Source organism: Torulaspora delbrueckii, chromosome 4, assembly GCF_000243375.1.
Source record: "Torulaspora delbrueckii CBS 1146 chromosome 4, complete genome".
NCBI lineage: Eukaryota > Fungi > Ascomycota > Saccharomycetes > Saccharomycetales > Saccharomycetaceae > Torulaspora > Torulaspora delbrueckii.
The window spans coordinates 126536-142096 of NC_016504.1; the positions used below are offsets into that span (position 1 = coordinate 126536).

The following is a 15561-nucleotide window of genomic DNA, read 5'->3' on the forward strand; positions in this document are numbered from 1 at the left end:
CTATCATATTGAGCGTAGTGATCAGGACGGTTTGAATTTGTTCTCATGGAGGGCTTTCGGATGGCTATATAAGACTTTTGCTGATAGCGCCGCTCCCAATAAAACACAAATACCTTTTCAAATAAAAAAGACTTGAGAATGAGTACGTTCATCAAAATGGTGAACGCTACTACGTTGTTACATCATTAATGAGAGTGGTTGTGCGATAGTTTGAGCGAGTCTTGTCATAAATTCGACAGTAAAAGCTTCAAGAAAATAAATTGTTCAATTTCAAGCTTGTTAGAAATAAATGGATAGACATCCTGGACATATATTTACCACCTCTAGATATTCTGAATGGTGTTGAAATGTCGGCCCTGGCCTAAGCTATTGCTCATTGAAAGCTCGTCCGATAAGGCCGTGAGTGGCCTCTAAAGAACGGGATAAGTTCTTAGTACGGTCTTGGTTATTAATAAACCCAATATAGCTACGATTGAAGGCTTTCAATTAACCATTATATTACACTTCAACCTGAATAGCTCTTAGGGTGAATCATCGCTGACGGTCGGCTCCTGATTACCTTCAATTTCACCTATTAAGGACCATTCAAGTCAATTCAAGACCAGAATCACTGGTTGTGGGGCCGATCAGGGTTCAAGATGAGTTTGGAGGACACTTTAGCAAACGTGTCACTATATGATGCCAAGAAGTATTTCCGAAGGGCTCAAAATGTGGTCTTCAACTATACAGATATGGAAGCCAAAGTTCGTGAAGCTACGAACAACGAACCATGGGGAGCGTCCACTACATTGATGGAACAGATCTCTCAGGGAACTTACAACATGCGAGAACGAGAAGAGATACTTGGGATGATATTTAGACGTCTTACAGAGAAAAGAGCTAATGAATGGAGACAGATTTACAAGGCATTACAATTGTTGGACTATTTAATCAGACACGCATCGGAGAGGTTTATTGATGACACCAGAAGTAGTATCAGTTTAATCAAGATGTTGGAATCATTTCATTACATTGATTCTCAAGGTAGAGACCAAGGTATTAATGTTAGGAACAGGGCTAAGGCTTTAGCGGAGTTATTGAGTGACGATGAGACCATCAGAGCCGAGCGTAAGAAGGCAAGAGAGACTGCAAAAAAATACAAGGGCGTTGCTGGAGGATCAGCCACTGTGAATCGCCAAATGAACCCAAGAGCGGGGTTCAATTCCACTCGAGTCCATGGTATTAGTGTAAGTGCCGAGAGTGATGAAGAAGAAGATGATATTGTGCCATCCGGTGCGTTCAGAGACATTTCTTCGAAGGAACCCTCTGCCACCGCTTCGGCTGAAGTCGTGCTTGCTGCACCTGAAGATGTTCCGGTCAAGAGTCATGCCGAAGAGGACGACGAGGACGAGTTTGCTGATTTCCAAAGTGCTGTGCCATCCACGGGGACTGATGCAACCCATCAAACAAACGATCAATATACACCTGCTGCAAATTCATTTGCTGCAGCCCCTCTGCCCGAGATTTTACCTGCCATTGCAACTGAGACCAAGAAGTCCGATCCATTCAGCTCTCTATTCTCAACCGCAAAGAAGTCTTCTGACAATATAGAGCCGATTAGGAAAAGTCAAGTTCAGACGCCAAACGCTATTCAAATGCCGAACACTGTTGAGAACGACGACGATGACGATCTATTCGGCGAAATGACGGGAGCAGGTGCTTCACACCAACCCCAGGAGAAGACCGCCACTGCGAAGACAGGGGAAATTGACCTCTTGAGTTTTTAGTAACTAAGTAATTCTAAAAGTGTCTTGATGACTAGAAGAAGTGATTTTGGGCTTTCTATAGCCACTTTTATTTTTTATCGATAAGCGATCCTCTTCAATCTTATTCGGTTAAGCGAAGAGATCATCACTCGAAGAATAACAGGAGGAATTTCAACAAAGTGAGCTTTAGGAGGGGCAAGGATGGCCATATATTCGTTCTGGATCTTTGATAAGCACTGCAATTGCCTATTCAATAGGGAGTGGACACTCGCAGCTAATAGTTCAAGTGGGACTGTGAATTCAAAGCAAAATGAAGAAACAGCTAAGCTACTTTATGGTATGATCTTTTCGCTCAGATCCATTACCTTAAAATTATCCCAAAGTCCGCCAGCTAATGAGATTAGGAGTATCTCGACGGGCAAATACAGAGTGCACACTCATTGCACAGCATCTGGGATGTGGTTCATACTGACGACAGATTTTAAGCAGCAGTCATACGGTCAGGTTTTGCAGTACATTTACAGCCACATCTACGTGAAGTACATAACGCATAATCTGTTGGCTCCGTTTGACTTAGCAGAGAATCCTAGTGAAACAAGAGGTCAAGGTACAAGAAAGATTAACAATAGACACTTCATAGCGGCATTGGAATCCTTCCTAGCACCAATGATAATGCAGTGATTGCAATTTATGGATTTTGAATACTTTTGATACCGAGACAATCACATAGCACAATTACACATTAGGTTTATAAATTACAAGTCATTAGTGAAAATGTCAGTCCAAAATTCATCGTTCAAGACATTGAACCCCCACATGAGGGAGTCCACATCGGTCAGATAATCATTGATAGTATCAGCTGAGTTCGCAGGAGATGATTGAACTTCAGTAGCGACGAAAGGAGCAGTTTGACCGTTGGACACAGCAGCTGGATCTGCACCATTGGGACGACCATGTGAGAACTTGTCCGCAGAATTGGAATCTAGAAGCTCCCCTAGTTCTGGTACAATGGCCTCCGTTTGAGAGTGATTAACTACTGTATCATTATTTTCGTGGCTCCTTTTAGAGGTATTATTCATTACTTCCCCGACTTTGTTGGCATATGTCTGAGCAAATAGTGCTACGACGTACTGAAATTTGAACAGGAAGTTGTTGAACTCATATATCTTGGAACATTGCTCAAGTGTCTCGGCGACTTTGTTGACTAGTGGAATGGAGTTTTCAGTTAGCATTTTGAACTGTTGGAAGCATGGGACAATAAGTGTAGAATATCTCAGCTTGAACAAAAGCAGGCCGACCGTGTAGATTATCCTTGACATATGGAATAAGGGAAGTGATGCCACTAGTTTTGGTGTCATCTTCACAAACTCTTCCAAGGCTGAAGCACAGTAGTTGTAACATTTTTGAAAGGCTTCACTGACATCCAAGGGCAATGTCTCCGCTGTGGTCATCCTCTTCTGGCTTGCCGCATAATTGTTAATGATGTACTGATACAAATATGCTTCCACTGAGTAGAAAAATGACAACTCCCTGTGTCGGTCTTTTGGCATTTGCACAAATATTACAGTCAGCTGAGATTGGAATTTTTCAGTCAAGTGCTTGAAATGGCTATCGCTCATCCCTGTATATTCATGCTCCTCCCTAATCTCGTGTAAGTATATGTGAACTTTCTCCAAAATGAAATTCAATCGGGCAAATACTACCAAAGTCTTATCATCATCAGGATGATAGAGCTCTTCCTCCGTTTTAGTTTCTGTATTTCCTAAGAGTTCTTCACAGGCTTTCTCTATCAATAAAGACCACCTTGCCTGTATAGGCTGCTTCAAAAAAATTGATATATTGAGAGAGGAGATGTAAACAAGTATGATGAGTCGTGCACTGTTGTCATACAATTCGAGAGGTGTTTTGCTCTTGCGCTTACGCTTTGATGGGTCCTCATCACTAAACATACCGAATGCACGACTCACTGAATTAGGCCCCAAGTCTTTTATCAAGCAGACGCAAACATAGTTGAAAATATGGTATCTTGTTTTGTTTGACCACTCTGGGAAATTGTACCACAAACATAAAGTGAGTAAAGACTCGACCAGCTCTATCGATTTATGGTTGAGTTTGAAAATTTGATCCGTTATCAAATTTAGTACAAAGTTGTCCAGCTTCATATTCTTTTCCATTGTGGTGTCCTTGGAAGTCATTACAACTGAGACGCATGACATAATCACTGAAAGCAGTATCGGCTTTTCCTGTCGCAATTGATTAAGGGACAGGGTCGATGAGGACTTCACGAACTTAAATCTTGATGAAAACTCACTCTTCCATAGTTCATAGCGGATCTCAGCTTCTTTCATACTAATGAGGTTCCTCGAGATGGGATCTGAGACAGTAGCGAAGCTAGTAGTTCCCTCCTGAACCAATTCGTTCCATTGATTGGCCCACGCGTCCAACTTACGAGATATCTCGCCAACTTTGCCCTTTTGATATAATAAAAGAGAATGAAGTTGCCTTTTGAAGATAGGCTTCATGAGGTACAAGTGAGACATATCCACCTGCTTCTCTATCTCACCATTTCGATTCTCCTCAGGTGTGAAGTTTCTAGAATCACCAAATACAGGAGAAGCTGAAGAGCTCAATGATGATGCATTGAGACGCTGTATGGTAGCACTATCAGTCGCAGGTGGCGCAATACCCGACCAAATATGTGGTAGATTTCTCGCAGCTCCATAAGGTGTACTTTGCTGTTCCGGAAGTGAAGAAGACAATTGCGCTTTAGTAGAAGACTCCATATAGACCGGTGAATCTGTCGTATCCCGACGTCGCCTCTTTCGAGTTCTTTTTGAAAGATCAAACTTACAAAGCTTGAAATTCCTCAAACATCTCTCACAAGGTTTCCTATAGATATCATGTGGATCTGAGGGCACACATTTCTGTTTCAGCGAGTGGCAGCTAACGCACGCAAACGAGTTTCTCTTGATTTGTCCCCCATCGTTAGTCTCCAATTGGGTAGGTCCCAGGGCTCGGGGATCATTAGGTGAAGCACCTTCAATCACAGCTCTAGTACGGATGTCAATATCTCCCAGAACGAGTTGATCATTTTTATCATAGCTATTCACGCTCGATACTGCTACTCCAAATGTCGGCAGTTCTCCTTCTTTTACATCATGTTTTCTGAGACTCATACCCTATGCTTCTTGCAGAAACTACAGGTCATGTAAGGTACTGTTTAAACACCTTTTGAAGGCCAGTGGAAGCCAATTTTTGTAATGCTTGGTTGTCTTTTCTCGAACGATAAAAGACTGTACATCGCGTATAATTATTTGGCAAGGAAATCATAACACGGCTGAAGCACAAAACTTGAGAGGAGCCAGGTTCTATTTCTCAGAGAATCTTGGAGGCTTCAATGGGACTCTTGGACATGTTTAGTACAGCTTCTTTTCACCTTGTAAGCTTGGCCTGCCAAAAACTCCATTTTGCTTGTCTTTCTAGTGTTAAAAATGGTTGTTATTTCATTGGTAGCTTCGGAGGCATTCACTGTAGCCGCTTAATATCAGTTCTTTTAATAAAAAACTATCAACACTCCGGCCTTGTTCTTTCTTTGTTAGCCTTGTGGTAATTTGATGTTTAGTTGATCATTTCAACTATCTAGCAAATACAATCGGGTAGTACCTCATGCAACGATATTAAGTTATAAAATTAAACATGAGATGAGGATAGCTACCTATCTAATGTACAGTCAATCATAACGGATAGACATCTAAGCTTTTATTCTTTTTAGAAAGGGTTGACTTAGGATTTGATACAGGATTTCGAGCCTTCAGTCAAACGCTCAATCTCTTTGGGATCAGCAACGGGAGCAGCATTTGCGGGTTTCTTGGCACGATTGTGCGTCATATGACTTTGCACCAGGTGTCCCGCGGCTAAAGCAGCACATAGCGATAGTTCACCAGCCATGACTGCACATGCAACGATCTTGGCAAGTTGGCGAGCATTGGCACCAGGATCAGTTGGGTGAGGACCCCTGACTCCCAGTAGATCTAACATCGCACCTTGTGGTTCCAAGATGGTACCACCACCGATGGTACCGACCTCGATAGATGGCATGGAGACGGAGATCCGCAGATCACCGTCGACTTCTTTCATCAAAGTCATACAACTCGAACTTTCGACGTTTTGAGCGGGATCTTGACCAAGAGCTAGATAAACGGCAGTGACCAGGTTTGCAGCATGTGCATTGAAACCACCAATAGAACCCGCCATTGCGGAACCAATCAAGTTTTTGCTTATGTTTAGCTCGACAAGAGCGGAAACGTCGCTTTTCAAAACCTTTCTAACAACATCACCAGGGATAGTAGCTTCAGCAACGACACTCTTACCACGTCCTTCGATCCAATTGATGGCGGCAGATTTTTTATCCGTACAGTAATTACCAGAAACAGAGACGATTTCCATATCACTCCACCCAAATTCTTCTACCATTTGTTTCAACGAGAATTCCACACCTTTAGAGATCATATTCATACCCATAGCATCACCAGTGGTAGTTCTGAAACGGACGAAAAGTAAATCTCCTGCCAAGGCAGTTTGAACATGTTGCAAACGCGCGAAACGAGATGTGGAGTTGAAGGCTTTCTTAACCTTGTTTTGGCCCTCTTCGGAATCTAACCACATTTTACAAGCACCAGATCTTGCCAAAGTTGGAAAACGGACACATGGGCCTCTGGTCATACCATCTTTAGTTAACACAGTAGCAGCACCTCCACCAGCATTGATAGCTTTGCAACCACGCATGGCCGACGCAACTAAACAACCTTCGGTGGTAGCCATTGGGATGTGGTAAGATACTCCATCGATTATCATGGGGCCAATCACACCAACTGGCAAAGGCATGTAACCAATAACATTCTCACAACAAGCTCCAAATACACGATCGTAGTCGTAATGCTTGTAAGGCAAGCGATCAGTAGACAACACAGGGGCATCTGCAAGGATAGCTAGGGCTTTACGACGCACTGCCACGGCACGCGTGGTATTACGGAGTACCTTCTCCAAGGCATACAATGGTAAAATGCTGTTCGTCACTAGAAGTGCAATTTCTTTGTTTCTCAAACTGCACACTTGACCATCCTTGTAGAGTTGTTCCAATTCTTGTAGAGGCCTTTCAGGGAAACCATTAATGTCACTATCAGTTTCGTCTTCGTCAGTAGTAGAGCTTGAATCGACAGCTACTGCAGTCTTCTTTGAGACAGTGGTAACAACCTTCTTCGCATGGGTATCTGTCACAGCGGCGATCTTTTCTTCCTTCTTAGCGATTTTCTTCTTACTTATTTCATCGGCTGTGAAACTTGTGTGGATTCTAGCAGCATTCAACAAATAGATATTAATTGTGGCACTAATAGCTAGTGCAAAGAAAACCAATTTGCTAATCAATCTATCTCTGATAGCCATACTAACATAACGAAGCAAGCGGAGCAGAATATCTTCGACTTGGTGATAGGCCTTCATTGGTCTATAGTACTGAACTGGGGCGATGGAGATGATCACTTGTTTTCCTAGATTGCCACTATCGTGAGTATGAATGAACTCTGGCAAAGAGGCAGTTGTGTTGAATGAGTACAGAGATGTGAATGTTTCGGAGGCCCAACCAGCGCCAAAGTTGTAGAAATTGATAGCAACAAAGGCACCGATGAGAGAAAGCTTAACGAAGGTTACTGCAGCGTTTGATTGTAGAACCGAAGTCTTCGACTTAGTCAATGCTCCATAGATAAGATTGGCAGTACTTGGAATCACACCATCCTCTTCCAAAGTCTGTTTGATGACAGTAGATCTATGAATGACATTTATCTCCAACTTCAAGGCAAGAACTGCAGAGAAGAAAGTTGTTGTGAGTATCAATTCGAAGAATAAGATGAAAGCGGACAAAATGCAAAAGTTCTTCAAAGTTTCCAATTTTCTTGCATAGATAGAACATCCAATGAAGGCAACTAGGCAAAGGACGTAGTCTTGTAGTAAACGGCGACCTTCGATACACATAGCATCGAAAAGGGCTTTATCCGTTGTCATCTTGGTGATGCCCATTCTCTCGAAACTTTGTAAAGTATAAGCGGTCAATCTCACTTTATGCTTGAAACCGACGATGACGGCAATGAATGGGAGACCTTCAATTAAGCTCAATAGACTAACTGGCCTGTTAACGATCGACTGAGTAGTGTACAATGCTAGGAATAATGCACAGGCGGAGTTGACCATAGCAGACAAACTTAACCAAAATCTGGATCCTGTCTTACTCATGTCACTGAATAGACTTACAACACTATAAATCATGGTCAAATGAGCGGCACCAACGATTATAATATCAAAGGGTTCCGATTCGAGGAACCTTGTTTTTAGATTTTTGTAGACGGTAGTCAAAAAATGCTGAATTTCAAACAAACGGTTTCTATAGTTGCTCAATCTCCATTGAGTTCCGTCCTGAGATGTAAAGGATTGCTCAATCGAGGGTTCCGTCTTCAGGACGTATTTGTTGTTATTGGTTTCGTAAAAGATATTATCAGGGTGTGGCAATGAGATGGTTTCGTTTTCACTCTCGAAGTCCAAGTTGAATAAATAGTAATGTTGTGGCACCGCTTTCGATTTAGCTTCCTCAGAGGACAGCAGATTCCAAACATCAGAATTTGGACCACGATAATAATGCGTACACTCTTCAAATAGGCCATCTGCGTCAGGGCTGTCTGCAGAAAATACGCTTGTCGAAGCTAATTGCCAACCACTGACATAGTACTGGACAACAGACAAATATGCAATGGCTGACATTAGCAGAGTGATCAATATCACATGAATTGGACGCTTTGCAGAGAATCTGGCGACGTAGGCAAGTAACTTGGCCGATTGGCCAAATTGACTTTGCAACACCATTGTGATGGACTCCAGTATATCAATTGAGTAATGGGAAAGAATAGTATCAAAATTTCAAACGTGAAGAAGTACTCTTTTATATTGTCAACCTCGTCACTTATTTCCCACACCTTCGAATACTAGGTACTTGAAACTCGCTCGAATAACAAAAGCCTTATAAAGTTCTCCAACACCTGCTTTCTGCCGTTGGATATATCGAAGATAACTTAATTTCCAACTATTTGTCCGTTAACTTGAGAATCCCTTCGCAGTTGAAAAAATGTTCAAGGCAATCTACAAAACGATCGAACTTTTCCACTTAGGAAAGATGTGGCCTCCGATAAAAATATGCCTGGTCTTTCAAGATGGCCTCACAAATTTCTGTTGCACAAACTCTTCAAACCAACCTCGAGAACAATGCCTTGGTGGCCTGATGGTATTGTGCTGGCCCTTAAACGAGCTGTCCGTAGGCAATGACTATATCTACCGCTTATAACGCGTTTGTAAGTAGAGACTTCCCGCTGTGATCTGCGATAAAGCTAATCAGATTGCCGTGGTGAACTCTTGTTCTAGTAGTATAGGTTGAAGGAGATCCTTTGTGCCAGAATCCAAATTTTTCTGTGTGGAAATTTCCTCAGCAACTTTTGTCCTTGTTAAATATCCCTATTACCTTATCTTGTCGATGGGACACCCTGTTGTCGATTATGAGAGAATCCAACGTTTTATGGCCCTCTCTTAGTTGTGTTGTACCTCGGCGGCTAGTTGTTTATGAATCAAAATTTTATAGCAGAAAAGTGAAAAACTGCAATATCTTGTTCTTGAAACCACCCAGTTGCTTGTGAATCTTTGGGCTCGGATTTGAATGTCTTGAGAGCTGTCGTCTCTATGGCCAGAAGTCGTGATGTTTATGTTTTCTCGCCACTCGTTGAAGCGCCCTCATAAGAAAGGCTCATTAAGAAACTGAGAAGTCGTGAGCACTGGAATATACTTTTATCGAGCTATATGCTTTGTTTACATAGATATTTTATAGCAGTTCCTTATTTCAATGAAACCAATTTGACATCGAAGGTCAACTCAGAGTTGGCTGGGATACCTGGGAGAGCTTGCTTGCCGTAGGCGTAAGCAGCTGGAATGATGATTCTACGTTCACCACCAACAGCCATGCCGGCAACACCGATGTCCCAACCCTTGATCACTTCACCGTGACCCAATTTGAACACAAATGGCTTACCGCTGGTGTTCTTGTCGAACACTTTACCGTTCTTTAGCTTACCGATGTATCTCATACCAACCTTTGAACTCTTCTTGGCCTGACCACCCTTTCCGACAGTACGGTCTTCGATAGTGATACCCCCTTCAAGCACTTTAGTCTTTGGCTTTTCTTGAGATTTCTTGGTTGGACCTTCTTCTAGGTCTTTCTTGAATTCGACCTTCTTCTTTTCGACAGGCTTTTCCTTCTTTTCCTTCTTCTCCTTCTTTGACTTCTTGGTCTCTGGCTCAACTTCCTTGTCCTCTTGTTTCCTCTTGTTGTTCTTCTTATTCTTCTTATCCTCGGTTTCTTGCTCAATTAGCTCTGTAACACGGGCCTCGACGTCGCTAGCATCTTCTAGGTCATCCAACTGGTCATCTAATTCATCATCAATGATCTCATCCTCATCTGGAGTCAAGTCGTACTCATCACTGTCGTAATATTGCTCTTCTTCATCATCTTCATCATCTTCGTCCATGTTAACGGCATCAAATGGATGCTTGATGTAGTTACCAGTCAAGGAAATTGCATAAGAGCCAGTGACAACAAACTGGATGTCTTCTTCTGGAGCAATGGTGATGTCAATGGCTTGTTGGTATTGACCCTTTGGAGACAAAGTCAATAAGATGTACTCTTCAAACTCGTCATCTTCATCATCTTCGTCATCTTCATCCTCATCATCTTCATCATCATCATCTTCTTCAGCCTTCTTGTTGCTTTTGCTCTTTGGTTTTACCTCCTCTTCTTCCTCCTCATCTTCTTCTTCCTCTTCATCAACCTCATCCTCATCGTAATCCCCATTCAGAAGGTCATCCTCATCATCAAAATCAGGATTTCTTTTGACGATTCTTAAAGTAGAAGGCTTCTTCTCATCGTCGTAGGCCTCCGGGTTCAAAGCTGCCATGGTAATACGGACAGTGACAGGTCTAGTCACATCAATGGCCGGAGTAGGAGTGTATGGCTCGATGTTCAGGTTGTAAGTGGCTAATGGTAGTAGGTCAGACATAATTGGTATCTTAACTTGCTGGATTTGAAGTTCTGATGAGTCCACGTTGCCTCTTCAAGTGCTTTTATACAGGATTGTATAGCCCTTTCGGTGAGCGATGAGCTTGAAAAATTTTCGTAAACTATGTAAGAAGAAAAAAGACCGGCTATTAGTCGTGAAGCTTCGAGAAGCTCAATAGACGAGGCTAATTGAACCAATTATAGCTTTCAAGCTCAGGTATAATTAAATGGGGTTACAACAAAAGACACAAAGCTATGACTCTAGCAAGTGGGTGAGTAACTTAGATGTAATACATCACACTCCGGATATTCTTATGGACTGGTGGTAACAATTTTGTGGGGACGATTACATCGTCTTTGTTCTTCCTCTCCTTTTGAAACTCTGCGCTTAGTATTTCAAAGTTGGCTTTGAAGAACTGAGCAGCTCTTGTACATAGCAGATCAGCGTAGTAGACGGGAGAGACGACTTTTACACTGGTGGACGATCTGCCAAAAGTGTAACATAAAGCGTGAGAAATAGCTTGTAGGTAGTCTGAATCGAAATGGTTCTCGTTGTAAACACACCAATAGTGACATGGGACACCAGTACCGGCTAGCGCTTGTTGAGATTGCAAGAAGAAATCGAAATGAGCTGGTGAAGTAATTTCACGATCAACCACGGTACCGGGCATAACGTTACCCATCGATTGCACTGCAACAGTCTTACCCTCAGCATTTGTAGCATTCTCATGTAGTGGCTTGAACCTTACCAGGTTCCTCTTTGCCACAACGACACATGTTACAGGTGGATCATACTTCTTAGCACCCTTCTTGCGAGACCCGTATTTCCTCAAAGCTTCTTTCAAGCCCTTCACTTCGATCTTGACAACTTGAGATAGTTGTGTCTCGGATGTACCATCTCTATAGTACAAAATCTTTGGAGGTAGCTTGCCCTTATTGTTAGCCTTGTAAATGTCCAATCTGCTTGCAACAAACTCACCGATACGAGAGATGATCTCTTCACCGGGTTGGTCTTGCAACAAATAGTCACCTGGGAATTTGGAAAATGTCCTTTCATAAGATCCAACCATGGCTGCGATAGAATTTTGATCTTTTTCTGGATAGTGAGTTACGTCAGCAGCAATGACCAAGAATGGTAGACCAGACTCCTTGTCAATCAAAAGTTCCAAATCTTTGTCACTTAGAGAGTGGTTGGTACCTTGCAGTTTCAAGTTCATCTTCATGACAGCGTTAGTGTTGTATTGCGCAGAGTTTTTGCTGAAGGATTCCCAAACAACGCAGGAGTTCAGCACTCCAAATCTCCGGTCGACAATCTCCTTTAAACGGTTGTAAATAGCGGAGTCGTTCCCGCGGTTTAAGACCAAGAGAATGTAAACTTTCTCGGGTATTTTTTCAAGTAGTTGAACTAGTTGTTGTTCACCTGGTGTGATCTCATAAACGAATGAAGGACGCCCACCGCCACCGCCAAAACCGCCTCTACCTCTACCTCTGCCCCTGGGTGCACCTCGTCCACGTCCTCTTCCTTTTTCATTGCCTGAATCGACTCTTCTCCTGACGGGCGCACTGAATTCATTAATCAGGATTGGACGACCTGAAGTATCAAAGTTGACATCGACAGCAGCTGCATCCTTTGCAAATTTTTTCACTGAAGCCGTTAATCTCTCCAAGACCGTTACTGGAGGTTCTCTCGAGGAATCATTGATGAAAATTGGTCTCAAATTGTAGATATCCTTCGAAGTGTGAATGAATTGATGGTTCGTCAGGTTCCACTTTCCCTTCGTCTCCTCGCTAGGAGCCTTCCCGTTGGTGCTCTTTGTACCAAAAGGTGCATCAATATATGTTACATTAGATTTCTTGTATTGCACAACTGGAGCGTCAATGACACGAGATGGCACTTTCAAGAATTCAAACTTCACCGCTCCAGCCTTACCCTTGTTTTCGGAATTTAAGGCATTTGTGAGTGGCGGCAAAGCCAAGTTGTTGATCAATTTGAACTTCTCTTCGGGTCTGATTGCAGTGAAATCGATCATAGTCTTTTCGTCATAGATTTGACCCTTCAACTTTTGTCCCGGCACAATTGTCAAACACTCAGCTGGCACAATGTTCTTACCACCAAGACTAACCATCTTTACATCTGGGTATTTCAGTTTAATGTTATACTTTTTGGCAAAGTAAGATGTTGTGTTGACTGTAATCTCCTTTTCCCCAGCAACAGATTTGGCACTCTTAGTCATTGCGCTTGGTAAGGTCTTAAATTTTAAAGAGTCAGCAGTTTCACGAGCGAAATCGACTATTCCCTTTGCCGGCATCTTACTTGGCGGTTTAGGAGTACCATCTGAATTAACACTGTAGTTGATGTAGTACCTGTAAACCTTCAAGCCCTTAATGAGGTTCTTGATATCCATATTTTTTGTCAAGAAGAGGTTTAAATCTTTTGACGATGGTTCAGCCGTACGTTTCGGTCCTCTACCTTTGCCGTTAATTTGTTGATAACATTCAATAATCCAATCCATCAGAGTAAATCTGACCTTTTCATTTTGTTTAAACTTGCGGTCACCAGGCAGGTACTTAACATGTTTATAAAAAGGCAGAGCAACGTTGATTGCATTTAACAACACAGTACCACGAGAGTACACGATGGAGATAGTAAACCCGCAAATCAGAAACCCACCAATCTGGAATGGAATGGACTTTGCCTTTTCGTTGAAGATGAAAAACTTGTTACCTTGCATTTGGAAGATTGGGTCTTTAGAGGTCAAGAATTTTGCACCCAACAAGTACAACAATGCAGTCTTATCGGCGGCAGACATCTTATTTTCCTGTTCTTCTGGATCTTCTGACATCGTGGCCTTGTAAATATCTTTCAGAGTAATCTTACTAGCAAATTGTAAAGTAATTTGAGCTACCAACTCTTCCGCAATTTCGCTTTTGCCCTTCTTTCCAGCGCCAGCTGTACTGTTCTTCTTCTTGCCAACCTTCCAACAACCATTGAATAAAGAAAACTCTTCCAACGGAACTCTCGAGTAAAGGGTATCCTGACCATCGAATGCAATACGATCCTTGTATTTGGCCAACGTTTTATCTTCTTCAAAAAGGTCATCTAGCAATTCGTATTTCTTTGGCTTTGAAATTGCAGGAGGAGGACCCTTCTGTGGGGGACCACGTCCAGCAGGGTTTTGTTTACCGATAAAATCAATGTGGTAAGTGTAAATAGTGGCAGTCTTCCACCAGGCATCATCAGACGCAACCTTCTTACGGCCAGGTGCATCATCACCTAAGGACAACCTGACATGATTGGTCAAAACTTCAACAGGGGTACCTTTAGTACCATAATCTAGTCTCTTCTCAACATTGAAAGGCTGATCTACTGAAGAATGCCTTGTCTTTTGCATCGCTCCAATAAAGTTGTTTGCTCGATAAGACCCAAAATGAGTCAAGCAGCCAGCGAAACTTGCCGAAGCTGTCTAACAACTTCTAACAACGTTATAAGTATATACATTAAGACATCTGTAAAAAGTGTTTCAGAAGAACAAGCTTTTGTGGTTCAAGCATTGAACAATAAAGCTATCAATTGTTCGGGCACTATTTAGGAAAATAATCATACGATTTTCAAGATGAAAAGATCAAAACCGATGACTGATATCATAAACAGCCAGAGTGTAGTCGTGATTGACTTGTAAAGGATTCATGTTGTATACAATTATAAAGCTTTGAATTAAAGAGAAAGTTTCCTGTTCAATGAGACTTTACAGCTTAGAATTTCAACAAATGTGGCTTGTCACCGCTCTTCAAAGAGAAAGAGGCAGCCAAGTATTGTTTCAACAATGGGGTTTTCTTGATCTCAGCTAATAGAGCCTTGTCAACAGATTTTTGGTCTTCAACACGCTCAGCCTTGACTTCCCTGTTTTGTTGTTCTGGGAATAGGTTAGCTTCCTTCTTTTGTTGCTTGGTCAACTTCTCTCTAGCAAAGTACTCAACGTTGAATTTCTCAACGTTGACACCTTCCAAAGAAACATTGGTAGATGTAGCAATGACGTAACGGGCGTTGACTCTTCTCAATGGGACACCGTTGACCTTGAATGGACCAGAGACCAACAAGGTGTTGTCTTCCAAGTTCTTCAAGTAGACGACTCTCTTACCTCTGAAACGGCCGGCCAACAAGATCAAGACGGTACCTGGGACCAAAGAGGCACGCAACTTTTGTGGACGAGAAGCCTTTCTGGTCTTCTTTGCGACTTTGACGTCTTCGGATGGATACCACTTAGGAGCCTAAATTAAAATTAATAGCTTGTTAGTAAATGTTCGTTCAATATCCACATATTGGAGTGAATTGCAATCCTGGATCTCTCAATAATTTTCACTGTCCTGTATTAAAACCTGGGTATTCATATCTTGATTCCACTGCAATCCTCTATTACATTCATTCACATACTGCTTGGGCACTCATTTCGTTGGTTAGCTTTGCTTTGATATTTCAAAAGATTCTACAGATAGATTGGAAATATACTTGAAATTTCAATAAGTCAATACCTTGAATACTTGCTTGGACATGATACCAGTGGGTGACAAGTTACTCCAGGCTACCTTCCCAGGCAAGATCCCAGCCTAGTGCTAGACAGGGCTCACTAGCAGTCCTGCCTACGATGAGAGTATCCAGCCTGGGACTTAGGCTCG

General features: G+C 42.3%; 7 protein-coding genes across 7 annotated transcripts; 2 read left to right on the forward strand and 5 right to left on the reverse strand.

Moving 5' to 3' along the window:
• Positions 1 to 638: 638 nt before the first annotated feature.
• Positions 639 to 1766, forward strand: ENT3 (Ent3p; the record flags this gene model as incomplete). The annotated part of the gene is made up of 1 exon (XM_003680818.1): positions 639 to 1766. The coding sequence occupies one exon, from the start codon at positions 639 to 641 to the stop codon at positions 1764 to 1766; it is 1128 nt and encodes a 375-aa protein (XP_003680866.1).
• Positions 1767 to 1946: 180 nt separating this feature from the next.
• On the forward strand, positions 1947 to 2426 carry BET5 (TRAPP subunit BET5; the record flags this gene model as incomplete). The annotated part of the gene is made up of 1 exon (XM_003680819.1): positions 1947 to 2426. One exon carries the CDS (start codon positions 1947 to 1949, stop codon positions 2424 to 2426), a length of 480 nt encoding a protein of 159 aa, XP_003680867.1.
• A 74-nt stretch (positions 2427 to 2500) lies between these two features.
• WAR1 (War1p) lies at positions 2501 to 4921 on the reverse strand (the record flags this gene model as incomplete). Its single annotated transcript, XM_003680820.1, has 1 exon — positions 2501 to 4921. One exon carries the CDS (start codon positions 4919 to 4921, stop codon positions 2501 to 2503), a length of 2421 nt encoding a protein of 806 aa, XP_003680868.1.
• A 607-nt stretch (positions 4922 to 5528) lies between these two features.
• On the reverse strand, positions 5529 to 8654 carry HMG1 (hydroxymethylglutaryl-CoA reductase (NADPH) HMG1; the record flags this gene model as incomplete). The annotated part of the gene is made up of 1 exon (XM_003680821.1): positions 5529 to 8654. One exon carries the CDS (start codon positions 8652 to 8654, stop codon positions 5529 to 5531), a length of 3126 nt encoding a protein of 1041 aa, XP_003680869.1.
• A 1016-nt stretch (positions 8655 to 9670) lies between these two features.
• Positions 9671 to 10888, reverse strand: FPR3 (peptidylprolyl isomerase FPR3; the record flags this gene model as incomplete). The annotated part of the gene is made up of 1 exon (XM_003680822.1): positions 9671 to 10888. The coding sequence occupies one exon, from the start codon at positions 10886 to 10888 to the stop codon at positions 9671 to 9673; it is 1218 nt and encodes a 405-aa protein (XP_003680870.1).
• Positions 10889 to 11168: 280 nt separating this feature from the next.
• TDEL0D00760 (uncharacterized protein) lies at positions 11169 to 14279 on the reverse strand (the record flags this gene model as incomplete). The annotated part of the gene is made up of 1 exon (XM_003680823.1): positions 11169 to 14279. The coding sequence occupies one exon, from the start codon at positions 14277 to 14279 to the stop codon at positions 11169 to 11171; it is 3111 nt and encodes a 1036-aa protein (XP_003680871.1).
• Positions 14280 to 14640: 361 nt separating this feature from the next.
• On the reverse strand, positions 14641 to 15334 carry RPL6A (60S ribosomal protein eL6; the record flags this gene model as incomplete). Its single annotated transcript, XM_003680824.1, has 2 exons — positions 14641 to 15156; positions 15320 to 15334. The coding sequence occupies 2 exons, from the start codon at positions 15332 to 15334 to the stop codon at positions 14641 to 14643; spliced, it is 531 nt and encodes a 176-aa protein (XP_003680872.1).
• Between the last annotated feature and the right edge of the window lie 227 nt (positions 15335 to 15561).